This window comes from Pholis gunnellus, assembly GCF_910591455.1.
Source record: "Pholis gunnellus genome assembly, chromosome: 3".
Lineage (NCBI taxonomy): Eukaryota > Metazoa > Chordata > Actinopteri > Perciformes > Pholidae > Pholis > Pholis gunnellus.
Window position 1 is genome coordinate 18,544,160 of NC_136529.1, and position 20,497 is coordinate 18,564,656.

The 20,497-nt window shown below is 41.3% G+C and overlaps 1 protein-coding gene across 1 annotated transcript in view; it reads left to right on the forward strand.

Moving 5' to 3' along the window:
• acap3b (ArfGAP with coiled-coil, ankyrin repeat and PH domains 3b) overlaps positions 1-20,401 on the forward strand; it is a 51,857-nt gene extending 31,456 nt beyond the window's left edge. The window contains exons 5-26 of the mRNA XM_079156948.1: positions 905-963; positions 1,209-1,392; positions 1,625-1,669; positions 1,921-2,016; positions 2,554-2,628; positions 3,871-3,882; positions 9,322-9,434; positions 9,760-9,811; positions 10,025-10,125; positions 10,365-10,476; positions 10,607-10,839; positions 11,432-11,501; positions 11,667-11,761; positions 12,032-12,252; positions 12,400-12,492; positions 12,750-12,842; positions 13,013-13,233; positions 13,630-13,739; positions 14,347-14,457; positions 15,202-15,263; positions 18,600-18,649; positions 19,455-20,401. Of these exons, the coding sequence (XP_079013074.1) occupies positions 905-963; positions 1,209-1,392; positions 1,625-1,669; positions 1,921-2,016; positions 2,554-2,628; positions 3,871-3,882; positions 9,322-9,434; positions 9,760-9,811; positions 10,025-10,125; positions 10,365-10,476; positions 10,607-10,839; positions 11,432-11,501; positions 11,667-11,761; positions 12,032-12,252; positions 12,400-12,492; positions 12,750-12,842; positions 13,013-13,233; positions 13,630-13,739; positions 14,347-14,457; positions 15,202-15,263; positions 18,600-18,649; positions 19,455-19,523 (2,277 nt within the window). The 3' untranslated portion in view covers positions 19,524-20,401. The remainder of the gene's footprint in view (positions 1-904; positions 964-1,208; positions 1,393-1,624; positions 1,670-1,920; positions 2,017-2,553; positions 2,629-3,870; positions 3,883-9,321; positions 9,435-9,759; positions 9,812-10,024; positions 10,126-10,364; positions 10,477-10,606; positions 10,840-11,431; positions 11,502-11,666; positions 11,762-12,031; positions 12,253-12,399; positions 12,493-12,749; positions 12,843-13,012; positions 13,234-13,629; positions 13,740-14,346; positions 14,458-15,201; positions 15,264-18,599; positions 18,650-19,454) is intronic.
• The last annotated feature ends 96 nt before the right edge of the window (positions 20,402-20,497 follow it).

Consider the following 20,497-nt stretch of genomic DNA (forward strand, 5'->3'; position numbering starts at 1 on the left):
ATATTTTTCCTCCTTGCATTGATAATATATCGCGCAGCAACGAATAGATAGGACTTGTAGAAAGGGACTGCAGGTGCAAAGACACGTAGAAATGAGCTGACTGACCACTTGTAACTCCACCACAGTGTGGCAGCCATTTAAAAAGAGCTACAGCAGCTGATTTATATTCCCACAATGAGTGCAGTGTACATTTGTGAAAACGTGTGTACTGCCATCTATAGCAAGAAATCAGAGTACTAGCATGTCAAATCATTAGAATGAGACATACACACACACACACACACACTAAGCCTGTAATTCTCAATGTGTATGTTCATTAACTGGGGATTGCTTTAGAAAGTTTAATCACAGCCTACCAACATTAATTGTTGTTGACATTATTTGTGTATGTCTTGGATTAGATTGTGAAACAATCACAATCTAATCCAAATTGGCGAGACATAGGCTACATATTATTACAAAGATGGATGGTCTGCTCAACAGCAGCCATTCTCACCATGCATAAGAAATAATGAGAGAAAACATAAAGAAGGAAGAGGAGGGGAGGTGAAGGACAGGAGTGTGAGATGAGAGAAAGAAGGAAGAGGAGGAGAAGATGTGGAAATCACACAGTTAACCGGAAGAGTAAACTCCTTTAGGGCTAAAAATCTGCTGAGGCAGCAGCTGAGTGAGTGCACATGTGTGTAGATCCTCGTGTCTCTGTCCTCCTCTGCCTGAGGCACAATCTGCTACAGCGATAACGTGGAAGGATTCATACTGCCATCTTGTGGCGTGATGTAGCAACTACAGGTTTTCAGACGCTACTCTTACAGACGGTGCTTTAATTGATGCCAAGCATTGTAGCTCATGTTGTTATATAAAATGCTGATGTTTCACACCTCTGTCCCCTTCTCTATGTCTACAGATATTGTTTGACCAGGCTCAGAGGTCGATCAAGCAGCAGCTTCACACCTTCATTAAAGAGTGAGTATCTCATCACAATTTATTAAGTAGCTAGCTGATCTAAAGAAAGATGTAATCAAGTTTATATATAAAGACAGGAAACAGGCATCTTGGGGCAGAAAGTGAAGGTGAAGGTTTTTGCCCCAAAATGCCCGGTAATAACACAAATCATGCATTTCAAAATAAAAGACCTACACACTCTTGTGATTTGGCATAGACGTGGAGATAAATTAAACTCGTTGCCTCTATCTCTGCGCCTCCGTCAGGGATGTGCGTAAATTCAAGGACACCAAGAAGCAGTTTGACCGGGTGCGCGAGGACATGGAGCTGGCCCAGGTGAAGAACGCCCAGGCACCCAGGAACAAGGTGCACGAGGCAGAAGAGGCCACACAGGCTCTCATCCTCAGCCGCAAAGCCTTCAGGCACCTGGCACTAGACTACGTACTGCAGGTGACACAGACACACACACACACACACACACACGCAAACATACTCAATATTGTTTTATCAGCGCTGTCCAGTAAGTGGCGCTGACAGTTAATAGCTGCTGAGCCTAGATATACACACACTCTCAATACTCCTCAATGCAGAAGAGGAAGCGCTGTGTTGTTTTAAAAAGGGATTAAATCACATATTGTCTCAAAAAAGCAGCCTAAAACCTACATTTTCCTTTTTGTTTCAGATTAATGTGCTTCAGGCCAAGAAGAAGTTTGAAATCCTGGATGCAGTGAGTAGCCCAAATATATATCCTCTAATTTCTGATTGACATCTCAACATTATTGCATATCTTCTGTTTATGGGAGTCTATCAAACATTTACATTGTGGAGTCCCTGTGGTGTGAGAAGGATAACCAATGTTGTCACGCACCATTCACCAAGCCATATTCCTTGTATGTGTAACATACTCTGCAATAAATCATTTCTGATTCTGATTCTGATTGTATTACAACCATCATTGCCTCCATGTGTCTCCTCCAGATGTTGTCCTTCATGCGTGCCCAGTGCACACTGTTCCAACAAGGCTTTAACATCTTGGATGAGATTGACCCCTATATGAAAAAACTGGCTGCGCAGGTAAGACGAAATTAACGAACTGAAACCACACACACACACACACACACACACACACACAGTTGAGATACAAATACATATGCAGTGTAGCACTACTTGTGTTACTGCATTTGCTCAGCACTCCCTTATGACCAACAGCCCTTTTGGCAAATAATACACATACCTGAAAAATAAGTGCGCTCAGTTTTCAGTGACATTTTCATTTTCACTTTTCATTTTTTTCATTAAATGTATCAAATATGTTTACAGCAGAAACTGTGACTTGATCTTGAAGTTATTTTCTAGATTTATTCTGGTTTTCTTTAGTCATAGGATAATATACTATCAAGCCAAACAACAGCTTTACCGATCTGTATTATAAAAAAAACTTAACTTAAAAAAGTGGTTAAGTTAAGCTTACGGTTAACATACGGCTGGACTGGGCTGGGCCAGTATACATTAATGTTTCAGCGTGTGCTTCTATTTGTGCATAGTTTTCTGTCTTCATGCTTCTTTTATTCCGCCTGGCGCGTTGACTCTGCTGTCGTTTTCTCTGTGCAGCTGGATCAGCTGGTCATCGACTCGGCCATGGAGAAGAGGGAGCTGGAGCACAAACACGCCGTCATCCAGCAGAGAGTGAGACAACAACTCTTAACTCTGAAAATGTGGTTAATATAGAGCCCCTCAATACTGTGGCCATGATGCTTACATTGTGTTTTTATTCTTTTTTATAGCCACTGCATTTCAATTTCAATTGCAGATTCTACATTATTTGCATCTAAAGTGTTTTTGTTGAACCATGTTGGAGTGTGCAAAAAGGGAAGATGTCACAGTGGTTTATTTGATGCTTTCAGGGGAAGATTAGATAGTTTCCTAAAAGGTCGCTGAACTAGATTTTTCTCATGACACAAAAGTTATATCAACATTTTCCAGTCTCACTTAGGGTGACGAGTTCCTCAGAATTCAGTGGAAGAAGCTCTTTGAAGACCTATCTGTCAGGAATCTAAAATGGGTCTTGTTAAAACAAAAAAGATATCTTGTGCAAGCATCAAATACCTTGAAAGTTTGGCAAAAAGCTTTCTGTGGAAGCGTTGAATTATTTTTACATCGTCTGTTTCGTGACTTGAGCTGCCGTCTTTTCTTTTACTCTTTTTTTTATTCACAGAGGCTTCCAAAAATAATTAAAACAAGTTTATGAGTGTTGAATGTATTTTTTTTTTCTTTGGCCTCAAATTAAGAGTTTAAAGAGAGACAGCAGTTTCCATAAAGACATTTATTTTATGATAAGATATTTATTTTATGGGTCCCTCAGCTTAATAAAAACAATTCACTCAAAAACCTCACCCTGCTTAACAGTCACGCTACACACAGATGCCCAACATTCCTCCATCTGTTACCTGAAGAGATGCCAAAAACATGGCAGTTTTTCTGCTCGACTTGGCCCTTCCCGCTGATCAATTTATGATCCAGGAGGCATTTTGCCAGACACAGCACACAGCTCTGTGCCCGACATAATGGCCTTTCAGCAACACTGACCACTGAAAGATGCTACTTGACTTTATTTTATTTTTTTCTGTACTCAAACAACGAGGTGAACATGCTTCATGTCTGAGGTGCTTCAGCTAAAGAGTCAGGGATTCTCGATTGAGATAAAGAACAACTATTTCCTGGAGGCCTTGTGTGTTTCAGGAGGACTCTGAACTAGCAAGCTTATTACTTCTTATGTGAAAAGACCTTCAAGACACTGACAGGGACCTGATGTCTCATGATAACATATTTGGCTTCATGTGGTGAAGTCAGTGGTGATCTCGTATTAACACTTGTACCTCTCTTTTTCTCTTCTCACCCGGTTCTCTCCTGACCATGTTCCTCCTCCAGACTCTGATGCAGGTGAGTTTATATTTTTCACTGCGATCTGAACCTTGGAATTCCACTACCTGCACATGACATGCCCTGTGATGCAGTGCAACACATCCAAATAGGGCAATCTTGTCAAGAATCAGAGGTTTAGATAGATAGATAGATAGATAGATAGTTACTTTATTAATCCCACGAGGGAACATTTTTTGTATGGGAGTGTTGCATTATGTGATGTTCCACACAATGATGTTCCAGGAAAACCACAGTAGGGTTTTAGGACTTCTGACTCGTGTTGTTTATCGGCCTGCCTTGGCAGTAACGTCGGATTCTTTTGCAAAGGATTATATTTTACGATGTTTGTCCATGAAATGCGGGCTCTGTTGTCAACAGAGATCGTAACTTCTGCAAAGAAAGAATGTTTTTTTTTAACCACAGACAGTAGAAAAAAAGCACAACGTTTAGATTTTTAAATGTTTTCTTACTTCCAGTTTGGTACATGTCTGTACCTGCTTTTAATTAGTAAGAACTTAATTTGACAGTTGTGCGTTGGAGGTGTGTATGTCAGTTTGCCTGGAAGCGTTGCACATAAAACAATGTATCTGTCACTGCTCAGTCACAGGTGACTACATGCTGCCTCTGAGCTTTTGTCTTTCTTTTCTTTTCTTTTATTCACCTCACTGAAGCTTGAGCTTCATTACTTGTCATGACTTTGTGTACATGAAGTCTCGCCTCTTCACAAAGACCCTCGGTCCCCCTGACAAGTGATACTTTTCTCCAACCTGCCTGTAATACTCATCCGAGTACTTTCTATTGTTTCATTGTACCCTGCGTGTTTATTTTTGTCTCTCTTCTGTTGTTGTCTTTGTTTTCTTGTTATCTCTCAGCTTCGCCTTAATATTTCTGTTTATCTGCATTCCTCCCATGCACACATGCATTGGAGGCAAACACACACTTCTCTGTTTCTCATATCTACTCACGCATCCCTTCAAAAACACACACACACACATACACACACACACACACACACACACACACACACAAAGCTTCACACCCTCACCCTCTTCTGCCTGTGCCTCTCTTTGAAGCATACAGCTCTCCCAAATGTCCTCCTGCTCTTTTGTGATGGTCCAATTTGTTCCTGTATGTCTGTATTGCATTGTGCAACATAAATGATGCGTTACACAGTAAAGCTAGTACACATTAGGAAATAATCCAGGGCAACATATCAGGAATTGGTACTTTTATTAGTAAGGATGGTCGTTCAAGCTTTTTGTGGATAACATTTTACATCTCTGTGCCCTTCTTAAAGTAAATAGCTATATTAGATGTTGAAATATTTAAAATGAACCCTAATGCCCCAGATATCTATTACATTTTATTTTTAGCTGTCAAATCCTGACAGTCCTTGTTTCAGTCGGTATAAAAATATCATCTAATGAATTAAGCCTACAGAAGCAGCAGTAAGATGATCTGAGCACAGCTGGGCCTGTTCTCTGCCGCTTTGCACAATGCCAGCATCAACCCACTTCCTCCTCCGTCCACTGCCTGCCAAAGTCAACAGATGGCGTTATGACGCACAGTCAGCGTCTGAGCAGAGTGGAATGAAAGACAAAGAGCAGAGGACAGATAAAGAGAGAAGACAGATAAAAAAGGAAGAGATCAGTTTAAGATCCAGACAGGGACTGAGTATGAAAGAGAATACAACTATAGAAGAAGAAAAAGGGCGTCTCTGAATTATAGCGTAAATGTTCTTAATGTAAAGAATTAAACTTTATAGCTCCAGTTCAGTTTATTGTCCAAAATGACATGATCAGAATGAAGCCGCTGCATGGAGCTTTTTTAAATTAATGATACGCTTGATTGTGACTTAAATGAGCCTTGTTTTACAGTGTTTTCTTTTCATTTATAAAAACAACTCTTATAAAATCATTGAAGCTTCGTTCACAGCATCTTTTCATGCACTCGTTGCACAGTTAAAAAAAAAAATATTTCAGATTTTCTCCCCTTATTTTTTGGGGGGAAAACTGCCCCTGACGTATTTAAATGTAGCGATACAAGAAGCAAAGCCACAAGACAGCAGAGTTTGTGAATTATAGATGGCACACATGCTTTATTAATAGACCATTAAGTAACTGCAGAAGTCATACTCGAGAGAGTAGGACAGCTTCGTTATGAATGTAGTTTAGGCTAAACTGGATGTCATCTTGGGCAAGTTATTTTTCAGTTGAAGGAAGAAGGTACATGATAGTGATGATATAAATACTTTCTCCTTCAGTGGAAATCCATTGTGACATCTGTGCACTCACGAACATGAAGCCAATCTCTTTCACAATCGTTCACTTCTCTTCCTCTCCTTTTTGTGTTGTTCTTCACCTTGCTTTTACTTTCCCTATCTCGACTATCCCCTCCCCTTCTTATATTTCACATGCTCCCTCTTTCTCCTCTCTATTCTTTCTCAGCCGTCTTTTATGTTTGTGCAGGACTTCATTGTGGCTCCCAGGGGGATTGTCGCCTCAGCTCTCTCCTCCATTGTTGTAGCATTTGGCTGTACATCTTTTTAAGTCAGAGAGACGTAAACAGAGAGAGAGACAAAAACACAGAGCAAGATATGCATGTGCTGTAAGAAAATGGAAGGGAGTGGGAGAGTAAACATTTTATAAACCAAATGTGTTTTTACATTACAATGCTGACTACACGTCATCACTTATATTAAATCATTTAAGTTGTTTATTCACAGTACCCGGGTTATGATGTGCATGCACAATACGTTAAATGTCTTTCTAGCCTCAATGAATCAGTGCTTTGAATACATTTGTGTTGAAAGATGGCGGATAGGGGCGTCTTCAATTTGATTCAAACTGGGGATTTGTTGCATGTCGTCTTCCTCGGCCATTCCATTTCCTGTCAGTCTCTACTATCGTATTAGAATTAGAATAAAGTTAAATAATTAAGTAAAAGCAGGGCGACTTGTCACTGTATCCCAGACAGAAGCTGTGATTTAATGTGGTCTTTAATTAAACCTTGTAGCCTAGGCTGTGTTGTGTCACTGGGGTGTGTTGGATTGCATAATTGAACAGGTGTGTCTGGTATGTTGTTCATCCTGTGGACAAACTAACAGACACATCTAAAGCCTACAACATAACAATTACCATATAATTGAATTAACATCTCTGACAGTCTCACATTGTTTCACAAATCTTGGATCAATTCTGCAATATATACATTTCTAATGTAGCCTATTTTGTGGGTCCCTGGTTCGGATAGAGGCCGTTTTTCCTCCTCTGCCATTGGACGCTTGTGCGCTGCAATCCTCTGTGGTCCGGCTGATTTAAGGTGGGAAAAAGGGGCTCCGGCTGGTGTTTGGGGAGCAATAATGTTAGCTTGATTAAGCAGGAATAGTGATCAGAGCCGCAGGCAGATGGAAAGCTGACTCCTCCAGAACTGTGGATGAAACCCCGCGCTTCATAGGGGGGCCTTAAATCGTGCTGTGGGGCGGGGAGGAGGCACGGTACGTAAAAATGAAATGTTTGATCCCCGGCAGACCGAGACGGGGTCAGCGGGGCACGGGGACTCCGCGGCAGCTGTATGATAATGAGCTCTCGCGCCAGATACACGCGACCGCGGCAGTCGACAGGTGGCGTTGAGTGAAGGAACGGCACGAGCGCGCCGCTGCTGGCAGTCTCTCATCTGGATTCGCGTGGGATGCGCGTGTTTCTCCCGATCCGCTACCCCAATTTATTAACCTGTGGGATACTTTAGAGATGCTCCTTTCTCTCTGACAACTTTGCATGATTTAGTTATTTATAATTACGTGTTTTGTTATTATTGCGCTTGAGATGCTGTTGGATGTCAGTGTGGTTAAGATGAAGATATTTGGCAGGCTGGACTATACACTGGTGAGGATCACTTCTTTCGTTTTGTCTAGTTTTCAGGAATGCTTCTGTTATCAGTGCTTTGTTTTACGTCTCTATGGAATTTGTCAAAGACAAAAAAAAATCTTCTCTTTTTGTCATTTTGTCTACTCAGGGTTGATGAAAATGAACTTGTGGTCTGTTTCAGATTGTGGGAGCAAACTGTGGTGCTTGTGTGTGTGTGTGTGTGTGTGTGTGTGTGTGTGTGTGTGTATGTGTGTGTGTGTGTGTCAAACAAGGTTGTTTCTTTGGAGGAAACACCTCTGAGCTCTGAATGCCGCATCAGCTGGCAAGGAGACAGACTGTTGTGTCACATCCCACTATGTTTTTTGCTTCACGTGGCCTGAATGTTTTCACACAATCACTGAAAAAATGATTAAAGCTGTTGCTTAAAGTACATACAGCAGTTCAATTCTGGTCACATTCTGGTCACCAGTGTCACATGTTGTCAATCTCTTTACGACTCATTCAGCTACCCAAAGAAAGCAGACATTTCTAGCGGTATTAAATGAAAAAATGCTGTTTGTGAATGTTGCGGCATCTGGGTTGATCAATGAAAAGGCCTCGATACTTTTAACAAAGACAAAGGGGCCCTAAATGTACATGATGACATCAGTGTGTGATTATACAGTCAGTGGGGTTTTGTGAAAAAAGAACACAACAATTGATGTGTGTGCGTGTGTGCGTGTGTGTGTGTGTGTGTGTATTCGCATGCCTATGTGCACCTTGCCCCAAACCAAAGGCCTCCTTAACAATAGTGAAACCTAACCTCAGCCTCGGCTTTAATTAAACTCTGTCGCCTTGTGTTTTTCACCTCGCTGAGCAGGTGGCATCTCACTTTGAACGTATTTCTTGGGAAATCAAACTCTGTGTGGACAAAATAGATTAGAAATTAGAGAATAGCTCTTAGATGACAGGTTGAGAACTGGAAATGTTACCTATTCTTTAAAGGTAAACTAATAAACAGATGGTAGGCCGCAACATTTGTTTGTGGAGGAACACAGACGCATTTCAGAAAGAAAAGGTTAACATAACATACGACATGTTGCACAGTAGCAGTTTGGGAGCACTGTTATTGAATGTGGTGCTGATAAGGCGCTATCTCTGTTATGATAAGGTGGACTTTTACACATATTGCTCCACGGTGTCACCTTACTTAGTATTTATGCAGTGTGTCCTACCTTGTATGAAGTGAACTTTACCATGCATTTTACACAGAACGAGGACTGTGGATTTCGCCCCCCATCACTCACATTGGAACCGCTTTAAGGCAGGAAACTCTTTGCCGCTGTGTGGACGGGAGGAATGATTACAGACACCACTAAATCTTTCAATGTACATGCTAGTAATATTTAAAGACAGACTTGGAAGAAAAGAGAGCCATCGTTAAACTGGCTATAGGACGGCATCCATTGTTTTTTGCAGGAGCAACTCAATCATGAAACGTTGGTCTTTGTAGAACACTGGTTTTATTTGTTTCATTTCAAATGAAAGCATGCTGAATAAATGAAGCTATACCCTTATATTGATCTTGTGCACCTATGTGTCCCCCCTACAGGACTTTTCTTATGATGACCACAAGTTGGAATTTAATGTGGATGCACCCAATGGTGTGGTCATGGAGGGCTACCTCTTCAAGAGGGCCAGCAACGCATTCAAGACCTGGAACAGGTAAAAGACTGAAGTGAAGAGAAGGAGTCAATTTAATGTATTATCAGGAAAGGTCTGGTCTGTTTTGTTTTGTTTTTTGAGAAGGCATTTGAATATTTTTCACCAAATTCTAAAGGCCCCAATGTTAAGGGTCTTTTCTTAACTTTGGACTGTCTATGAACTCCTTCATGTGATGGATGACTATTACCGTAGAAACTGATTTGCATAAGAAAGAAGAATTTCCAGTGCTTTTCCCTTCCAGGACAAATGTCATCATGCAGACATTTGATTGATCATGTCTCTCTCTCACAAACTGTCAAATCTCATACCTTCTCCCCTCCTCAAGGCGGTGGTTTTCTATACAAAACAGCCAGCTGGTCTACCAAAAGAAACTCAAGGTACAGTTTGATTTTGTCAATTTGAACTAAACTAATTCTTCACTAAGAGTAAACTATTGAAAAATGTTTGACGGTTTAGCGTCATTGGTCAAATTATTGATAGTTTGCACATTAGAGGAGAATAATGGTGGATTTATGAGGAGGATAACCTGCTTCTGAGGCTTGAAGAGTAAAACAGGGTAGAGTTGTGACCTTCATCTCTGCCAATGACAGGACTCTTTGACAGTGGTGGTGGAGGACCTGAGGCTGTGCTCTGTCAAACCGTGTGAAGATAATGAGAGGAGGTTCTGCTTCGAAGTGGTTTCACCCACTAAGTAAGTCTGAATGTGTGTGTGTGTGTGTGTGTGTGTTTGTCCTTTTATAAGGATAAAGGCTAATCCAAACTAAACCTCTCAAAAAGCTTTTGCCATTATCGTCTTAGATTTTCACTCATTAATTATTACATTATTGACTGTATCATTTGGATTTTACTTATCAGCCAAATAACAAGTAGCTTCATAGCATTCGACAGCTGTGGGCAGGTATTATATAACTGGCCTCTACAAACCTGCAGGAGCTGTATGCTGCAGGCAGAGTCTGAGAAGCTGCGGCAAGCTTGGATCCAGGCAGTCCAGGCAAGCATCGCCTCTGCTTACAAAGACATCGGCGACAATTATTACATCGAGGTATGCACACGTACATGACTACGCAACGGTAACATAATAGCACACGAGTGGTGTTTCTTTTCATTACAAGTGGCTCCCCAGGTATAGCTTCAGATTCTCCGTCTCTGACTTGTCCACCTGTGTTTTGCAGCGTTTGGACCGGACAGCCTCGCCCTCCACCAGCAGCATCGACTCTGCCAGCGAGCCCAGAGAGAGGGGGGAGAGGGCCGAGAGGTTTGTTAGGGGAGGCGTGGATAGCCTCCTCCAGAGGGTACAGAGCCTGCCGGGCAATGAGTTGTGCTGTGACTGTGGCCAAACGGCTCCGTGCTGGGCCTCCATCAACCTGGGAGTCCTGCTCTGCATCGAGTGCTCAGGGATCCACAGGTGACTGCACTTAACAATACGAGAGAGTATGTTTGGAGGCGGAAAGAACCACAAAGGAACTGGTTTTGCCTGTGTGAAACAACAATCTACAGCAAGGTGTTGCCAGAGATAAGCCACCTCAACCATCTTTCCAAGGCTTCCTCCTAACTTGTCACAGCCTGCCTGACTTACATGAGCAAACATCTGCTATAAAGCATACTATCTTATTTGCATGTTACGTTGCAGTGACTACTCTGCTATGCTATTATGTCAACTCATCAATTAAAGCTCTATTGTCAATAGAAAAACAGCAGTTATTAAGATATCCGCTCGAGGTCGTTAAAGATATGGGTATGTGACTCTTATAAGAATTACAGTCACCAGAGTGGATGTTTAAGTAATTAGAGAAGTTTTTAGCTTTGCTCTCTAGAGACTCGAGTGGAGACACAGAAAACGTTGCCACCTCAGGCAGTTGTGCTAAAAGAGGCAAGAGTAAAACTGTGCTAAAATCTTGTGGTTAAATACTCTCCTTACACTGTCTTCATATAATCTATTATATATTTATATGTATAAATATTAATATATAATCTCTTTTTCTTATTATTTCTTTCAGGAGTTTAGGTGTCCATTGCTCTAAAGTGCGTTCACTGACGTTAGACTCATGGGAGCCAGAATTGCTCAAGGTGCGTCTCCCCGACACATTTTCTTCCCTCTCTGTTCTGTGCTTTTTTCCACCACCAGAGTTTCATTTAACAGTCCTTAGTGCTTTGCAAAACAATTTTGAACCGCTACTTTTTTCTGTTTCTGTCTTCCATCTCTGCCCTCCTTCGTTCTACTCTCATGTTTAGCTGATGTGTGAATTGGGGAACACTGTGATCAACCGTATTTATGAGGGAGCCTGCGGGGAGCTGGGAGCGAAAAAACCGGGACCCACCAGTTCAAGGTCAGTCTTTTACTCTATTTGGCAAGAAGAAGAGCATCCCAGCAAAAAGGAAAACATCATTTTCTCCTGTATATTCCATTGTTAGATACTTTTGGCCACTCTAAATTCAGTTAGTTTATTAAAGGTGTCTTCACTGGCTTATCTGTATGGTGTCTGGTAGCGTCTGTCTTTCAGTTTCCCATATGACTCAACCCAGGGTAAACTGAATTATCTGGATATGTCATGTCTCCAATTATTTTAAATATTCCGTTTGTGACCATCTACCTCCAGACAGGAGAAAGAGGCTTGGATAAAGTCTAAGTATGTGGAGAAACGCTTCCTGAAGAAGATGAGTGGGAGCGAGGCTTTGGTGGAGGGTGAAAGGAAGTCCCGGCCCTGGACAGTGAAGAAGTGCCAGCGGCACAACAGCTCTGTTCGGGCCCCCCACAAGGCCCGCAGGAAATACCATCGCTACGAGCCGGGAAGCGCTTCACCTGCAAACCTCTCAGCAGGTCAGTGCAGAGAATGAACTTCTCTGTAGAAGCACAAGGCCCATGAAATTAAGAGCTACAAGATATGAGTATATATAGATATAGAGTCTGCAAATACAACCCGAAGTCCAGACTGAAATCTTGTTGTGATGTTTTGTCCTTTGGCAGCTGCTGCAGCAAAGTTTCGCCGGGATTCCCTGTTCTGTCCAGATGAGCTGGACTCACTATTTTCCTACTTTGACACTGGCTCTGGTCCTCGCAGTAAGTCCACTACACAGTCAGTACACACAGGCACAATGCCCTTTGTTCGATTATTGTACATTTTCAGGAAGACGCAGGTAAGAGTTCCTTACTGTGACAGAATAACTCGCACTCAGAGAGATCGTATTGCAATTTCCGAAGTGCATTCTATTGATTGTGCAGTCCTTCCAGTGATGGCGGTGTGCGTGCGTATAAGAAGAACAATATGTGCTGTGTTAATTAACGTGTCCGTGGCTTGGCAATGCTTGGCCCTGCAGGTCTTAGCAGCGACAGCGGCCTGGGAGGAAGTACTGACGGAAGCACAGACATCCTGGTATTTGGCTCGGTGGTGGACAGTGTCACAGAAGAAGGTATGTGTGTTTCCGTGTTGTATTATGTTTTTGTTACATTTAGTTGTCATTTGTTTTACATATATCAATACCAAAACTTGACACTATTTACTGCCTTACCCAAAAAGTTGGCTTAAAGAAGACATCCTCCCTATTTATTTCCATCATCCTGTTACCTTACCTACCCTCAGAGGAGGAGTCGGAGGAGTCCTCCAGTGGTGAGGTGGAGATCGAACAGGAGGTGTCTTCAGACCCCGAGGACCCGAGGGAGCTCCACCCCGGGGCTCTACTCCACCGATCCTCCCGTCTACACAACCTGCCACTCATGGCTGAGGCATTAGCGCACGGCGCAGACATACACGCTGCGAGTGAGGAGGAGGGTAAAACGCCACTCATTCAAGCCGTGGGCGGGGTGAGAGACTCTGTTTGTTCAGCCTGTTTGACAATTAGCTGGAAGTGATTAGGTTTGTAAACACGTAATGGTTAAGCCTGACTAACTGAACTTTTTATTTGATTTTATTACCATTTTTATTGTTAAGATCTTTCATCACTATGGAGTCTGTCTGGGTTAAAAATTAAAAACGGATAAGGACACAGATTTTATGCAATCGTAAACACAGCCATAAACATTAAAAACATGGGAAAGATCTCCGCCATCAACATAATATCTGCTGCTATAAATGAAATGACTGTCCCTCCTTTTGAGGAAAACTAAACAGTTGAAGTTCTAATAAGTATTGTTGAAATGCCCAAAACTAGACTTCTCAAAGCAAATAAACTAATATGAACCACTCTGTCTGTCTACTAGGGTTCTTTGATAGCTTGTGAGTTCCTGCTACAGAACGGAGCCGATGTGAACCAGAGGGACATGAGAGGCAGAGGCCCGCTGCACCACGCCACCTACCTGGGACACACTGGGTAAGAACCGCCTGCAACGTGGCAGGAAGTTGTTATGAGGGGTCTTCTTCCACTTGTTTTTTACCCCCGGTTCACGTTGCAGCCTGAATGTTCATAGTGTGAGCACATCATAACTGAAACTATTCAAGTTTCCAAGTATTTCACAGGCGATAATCTTTGACCCTTCTTGGCCTGTAAATAGAGCGTACAAGGAAGTTTGATCAATACAAAAAATCACGACACAGCACTGTTATAGAAAGCAAAAACATCTCTGTGTGGCTCTCTTTGAATGGCATACATTCTTGTTGAGTCTTGTCTCCCCGACAGAGTGTTTCACAGCATGAGGAAGGATGATTTGAAAACATGTTTGGGACAGCTTAAGTCGCCCATGAAATCTCATCTGTAACTGCAGACTGCAGCATGGAGTAGGAAGACAAGCAACGAAGACGAGTCATTGCATTGACAAATCCGTGAATTGTTTACCTAGGCATACATCCACCCCATCAGTTTATCTGCTCTCCTGACTCTATCATACAATATCTTTAATTTCCCCTCTCATCGTCTGTCATGGTGTCAATAACTCTAATATTCACCTCTCTCCTTTGTGTCTAATTCTTGTTTTGCGCAGTCAAGTGTGTCTGTTCCTGAAGAGGGGAGCATCTCAGACGGAGGTGGATGAGCAGGGTCATGACCCCCTAAGCATCGCCGTCCAGGCTGCCAACGCAGACATCGTCACCCTGTGAGTGATCCTAATTCAAATAGCCCCTATGAGCAAGTTCCTTATAACGTCTTTATTCACTGATAACCACTCATGCTTGAGAACGGTTGGTTGAAATAACTCATTGGCTAATCAAAAGTAGCTCATCCTTTCCTTCAGCAAGTAACACGCTGCGTCATTAAATCAAATTAATTGTATTTAGTGAAATGGGCTGAGTGTCTTTTTGTCAGATTCAAGCTGTATTTTGAAATTGGTAGTCTGATCATTTTGTTGGTTAACAGTCTAATGTGAGCATTAGACTGCTTGGAATATACTAAAAGTGATAAAACAAACAAAATAATATTCACCCTATGTCTTCTTACTTGCTTTTCTTTAAACTGAGATGTGGTTGAGCCCTGGAAGCTCTGGAAGTTCATGAATGAACCTTCACGCTTCAATATCTAAAAGCTGTTTTGCATTATGTTTCAATTATAAAATCTGATGCTTGATTGTCTGAATTGTATTCCTTATTGTTGTCTTTACTCTCTTTCCCTGCTTTCCTCTCTTCTCTCATCCTCCTCTCTCCACTGTTGTTTATCTCCCCCGCCTCACCGCGCCACCTCAACACATTTCTATTCTCACGGTCTCATCCCACCTCAACATCTCAACCTTTTCACTCCCTATTCTTCTTTTCTCACCTGTCTTTCTGTCCTCTTACTATCCCATTTCTCATGTCTGCTTCCATGTGTCTCCCTCTGCCCTGTTTATTTTTCCGCTGTCCTCCAGATTGCGACTTGCACGGATGAACGAGGAGATGCGGGAGGCGGAGGCTCCATTGGGTCAACCAGGTCAATACCACAGCAGCAGCCCCACTGAGCAGCAGTATAGGAAGTGCATCCAGGAATTCATCTGTCTCACCATAGAAGAGTGCTAGTGGCCACTTTTTTATCCAGGAGCGAAGCTTGTGCTCTCTCACTCTCTTTTTCTCTCTTTATATATATATATATATATATATATATATATATATATACAGTATACATATGTATATATATATATATATATATATGTATGTATATATACATTCTTCCTGAATTAAAACCTAAAATAATTGTGTAGACGAAGTTGCCCCTAGACACTGATCTTAGGTCTGTTGCTTACAGGCTTATGATCAACTTCTTGGGGGGTGTCTAAGGAGAGAGGAGCGTACCACTTGCGCTTTATGGGGGGGTGTTGTGTCATAGGGAGACCCCTGATGGACCTTTTTAACTCTACTGACAATACAGTCACCACCACCAGTTTTCTGCATCACAACTATGTTTCTGCTTACTCGCTAACAACCACGCTATGCTAGCTACATGACACGCACAGTAAAATGACATCTGCTTTTTGCCAACAGGGTTATCCTCTAACTTACCATAACGTGGTGTGTAACCTCTTGAGTGAGGGTGTGGGTTTACTGTTGCCTAACAGACTCTCGCGGCATTGAACCCCGCACACAATATCTATCCAGACCATCTGTGTGACCTCCAACTTACCCATCTCTTCTTAATCTGAGATGTAAATATACGTATTTAGAAGTTATATGGGTAATCTTTAAACTATGTGCTGTGGCATGAGGTGAAAAAAAAATGCTATTTGTTTCATTACCAATAGAAAAAGAGTTAACTGCTGCAGTAGAGGTGAGCAGGGTAGTTTACTGTGTATAAAGAATGTCAGGAAGGGAGATTTAATGTAAAACTGTGACAAAAATACTGAAAGACTTGTGGAGAAGAGACCCTTGCCTGCTTTGTAAGATACTTTGTGAGTGAGTGAGTGAGTGAGTGACTGAGTGAGTGACTGAGTGAGTGAGTGAGTGAGTGAACAGGTGAGCATGTCAAAGAATACTGAGAGAGAGAGAGTTAAATAATATGATATTATGATACATTATGTAAAGGAAAAAAGAAACTGTGCACTTTTCCCATCTACAGTATTACATATTTTATCAGTTTTTTTATTTTTTGTCTATCTATCTATTGTCTATTTCATTTCTGTCTTTTTAATTATGTTTATCTCCCCAGAGGACCAGTGCAATTCATTCTTGGGTGCAGTTTACGTCTGCATTTGTGTTAATGATTGTCATTTTAAACTGAAAGCATTACTTGGAATTAATGAGAGGATTCCTTAGATTACCATGTACCATTTTGACTTCAGATTATTACGTATTAGCACTCATAAAAGACATTTTATGACATTTCATTTTCCATTTGGAACAGCCTTACATTGCTGTGATTATTGGCATTCAAACACATAACTAAATTAGATTGTACTAGCTAATATATGGAAATTGTAGTTACAGTGTAATTGCAGTCATCCGTTGTTCATGTGGGGAAGTAAACTTGCTAAACTGTGAAGGTGAAGTGCAGACAAAGCAGAGCAGCAACAAATGAGGGTGTATACAACTGGATTTACTTCTCACCTTTAAACAGCTCTTCTGTTCACTTCCTTTTACAAAACAAAGATGACTCATGACACTTCTATTGTGTTGTAAATACTCATCCATGTTATGGTATCTGTGGTGAGATGAAGGTGCATTTTCTTCAGAACAGTTTATACACCCGTGGGATCAATGGACTTATATACCTGGCTTCCTTCACTGGTCGATGCTTGCAGTATTCTCTGCATGCTTTACCAGGATTTACTTTTGGAAGTTCAACATCGTTTGCATTCTGAGCATGATAAGATATTTTATTATGGTTTGATCATGTCGTGCAGTGCAGTCCCGTGGAATAAGCATGTACCACCATGACCCCTCTGGTGTCAGAAATATCTCACTTTTTGCACCTCTGTGCCATTCTTCCATCCATGGACCAAATCTTTGGTGACCTCCTCATGCCTGTCTCTTTTTTAGTGATTTTATTTTGTTTTTATCTTGTGGTTTATTTCCTCTGCCAAAGACTATTTAAAGGGAAAGTGTCTGACATTGTATAATATCACAGTTGTTTTTGTTTTTTTGAACTGAAACTGTTCAGAGTAGATTCAGTAAAGCATAGTTTGACCATGCTTTGTGAAGTGACAGAGTGGTAGAAACACTGTTGGTGTACTCACATGTTGAAAAGAGGTTACAGAAATGTGACAGACCTGAGAGATTTTGATATGGCAGGTGATATTCTGCAATAGTTCAATGTACTGCAAGTAGAACCATTCTAGGGGGTTATGTGAAGCTACTGTGACCAAACTGTTCAGGGCCATCGCTCTAGCGGAAGTATTAAATGTTGTGTCCATTGTGTGTATTGACATAGGAGTGATTAAAGATGCTGTTCAAAGCAAACCTGTTGTAAATAGTACACTTGTGTATTTAAACCCAACTTTCTGCCTCTCAGCATTCAGTCACGAATCCTGACCGTCTGATCTGGTTTATGTCATGTCTTTTTATTCTCTTCCAAAAACAACAACCTGTCAGGCAGAACTGTACCACAGTTTGAGGTGTTCTTCTGCTCACTGACATTTGGATATCTTTGAAATACTTTCTTCCTTGTCTTTAGAAGCACTGAGGGGGAAAAAGACAACAAAATACGTACAATAAAACAGAAACTCTTGATGAACTAACCCTGCTTCCCGCTTGTTGCTCTCATTTCTGTTTCCTGTCTCATCTCTTATGCGTAACATTCTCTCAACATAGCAGCAATGTATTTGAAAAAATAGTTTCTCTAAAAGATTAAATTAAATTTGAATAAATATAGCTATGAAGAAATACAGTCTGATGTTGGGAGAATGCTATTTTTTTTCAATCTGGTCTGGTGTGTCTTTTGGTTTATAACACACTTTTGGGCAGCACTGGGCTTATTCAAAGCAATTAAATGATTTCCTTCATGACAAATATAAAGGAGCTGTACACTTGGACATCTCCAGACAACCAGGTCAATGTCAACACACAATTTAAAGATAACTTGAGTGTATAGGATCACATGTGTTTCAAATAGTACCTCCGTTTCTAGCCTGCAGCAGCAACACTGTGCCTTGAATAATTCAGTGTCTCCAAGGTGTAAAACATTTATGTGATCTCACAAGCATTGTTACGCCATCACTGAAAAATGTTCTCACATGCCAGAAATGTCTAATTCCTCACTTTACACTTCAGGCGAACGGCACATGTCCACCTGAGGAAATAATCACTGACTGACATATCATTGCTTCTGTTACCACAGGGGTTGCCACGGGCAGCAGGAGAGTTAAACCAAAGGATGTTCGGGATAGAGTGAGTGAAGCATCCTGGGCTGTCTTACTAGAGGACTAGTGTGATACTGTGATTCTCTCTGCTCTGGTGGCTGTGGGGTTCTGTTGCACACACACACACATACATTTGGAGTGGTCTTGGTGTTTTTGGGGGTTCTGGGGAGCAATGAAGGAAGGACAAAGAAATCTTTTGTAGAGGACTATTGTGTCTAGAACCTAGCTATGATGCAGAAATCCCATACATTTGGATCGCTCATACTCAGAAAATGTCCAAACATCAAATGTATAGGCTAGGTCTAATGGGTAAGTATGGTACACTTCATTTTATGAAATGCAAATTAGTATATTAAGCCCATGAATTGAGATACAACTTGGTAGTGACTTCAAAATATAGAGGAAAAAGGATCCCAGGATGATGTAGGAGTGAAATGGACAGAATGTTCATCACTCTTTCCCTGCAAGTTCCTGATTTCTGCTCTGCAAATTAACCAAGAGTCCCATTTAGAAGGTTAATCGTTTAAAAATGTTCATAAAGCACAGCTTAAGTTTTTGGTAGGTATGTAAAAAGAATCTACTCATAAACCAAAGACGCTTAGAAGAATGAGTCATTTATAGTACCTGAAGGAATAGGGGTCGTATGTAGCACCAAAGTATTCTAAGGAACGTCACTCCGTCTTGAGGCCATGCTTTGGGCCGTTTTCTCTTTCTCTTTCTCTCTTTCTTCGTGGATTGGGAAATGTGGTTAAGTCAGAGATTGCAGTATTGCAGTCTCAACGGTGCTCTGTGGCGGGACAAACCCCCTTTGACTTTAGTATCCCCTGTTGCAGGTGACATCTCCTGCGTTGATGTCTTTCGCGAGTTTTCTCTCCTCGCGTCTCTCCAGCCCGAGAAGTTGAGGAGAAGGAGTATACAGTTCAGCCACTGCAAGAAGCCACAGTGACCACTGACCACCACAGCTTGTGACCGCTCTTCAGTCACTTTGGAAACAAGAGGGAGCCAGCCATATGCCATTAAAAACAATATTTTGATGCTGGGGAGTGAGTGCTGCAGACGTAAGCAAATGGTGAAAAGCAAATATGTTAAGTCAAGGTAAAAATAATATAACTTGGTCATGTCAACATGTTATGATATATATAGTTCAAACAGTTCCTTTGCACAGGTATCAATTCAGTTAACTTCACACCAGTTTTGGTGATGGCAAGGAATTAACAGCAGTCCTAATGGCATGTCAGAAGATCTCTGGACAAAGATTACCAAGGAGTTTTTAAAAGGGGCAATGCACGCCAACAATTTAGTATTGCACTTCAATCAAGTTGTCGGACTCACATGAGATACATTTAGAAAGAATATTTCCAAATTGAAGCAGCAGAAGCTGAGACTTTTAGTCTCAAGTATACTGTAAGTTAAGACCCAAAACACTGGATATTATATTCGCTATATTGTAACACCATATTTGTTAGATTCTCCCTCCAATGCAATTGTTTCCATAGGCTTGATTATACTCTCTATGATGAGTAAACTAAACTGAAAATCAGTGAAGTGAACTTCAATGTTTTGTATGATTTGACTTTTTGACTTGTAAACTGTAAATCTCTGATGAAATGTTTTTTTAAACAGTTTTGAAACTGGTGGCAGAAATAAGATAAAGAGCCTATAGTCAAAGAAGGTCTATAACATGAAAGTTTTTGTGCATTTCATTCAGTTTTCTTTTCAACTTTGGCTAACAATGAGAGCAACAATAAAGCACCAGCAAGACGACCTCAAGCTGATTATTGAAAAGATGCAGAAAGGGTACTCGGGGTAGACACATACGACTTTGTTATGTGTCATGCATGTCTCAGAGATTAATAGAATACAAATGTAAGTATGG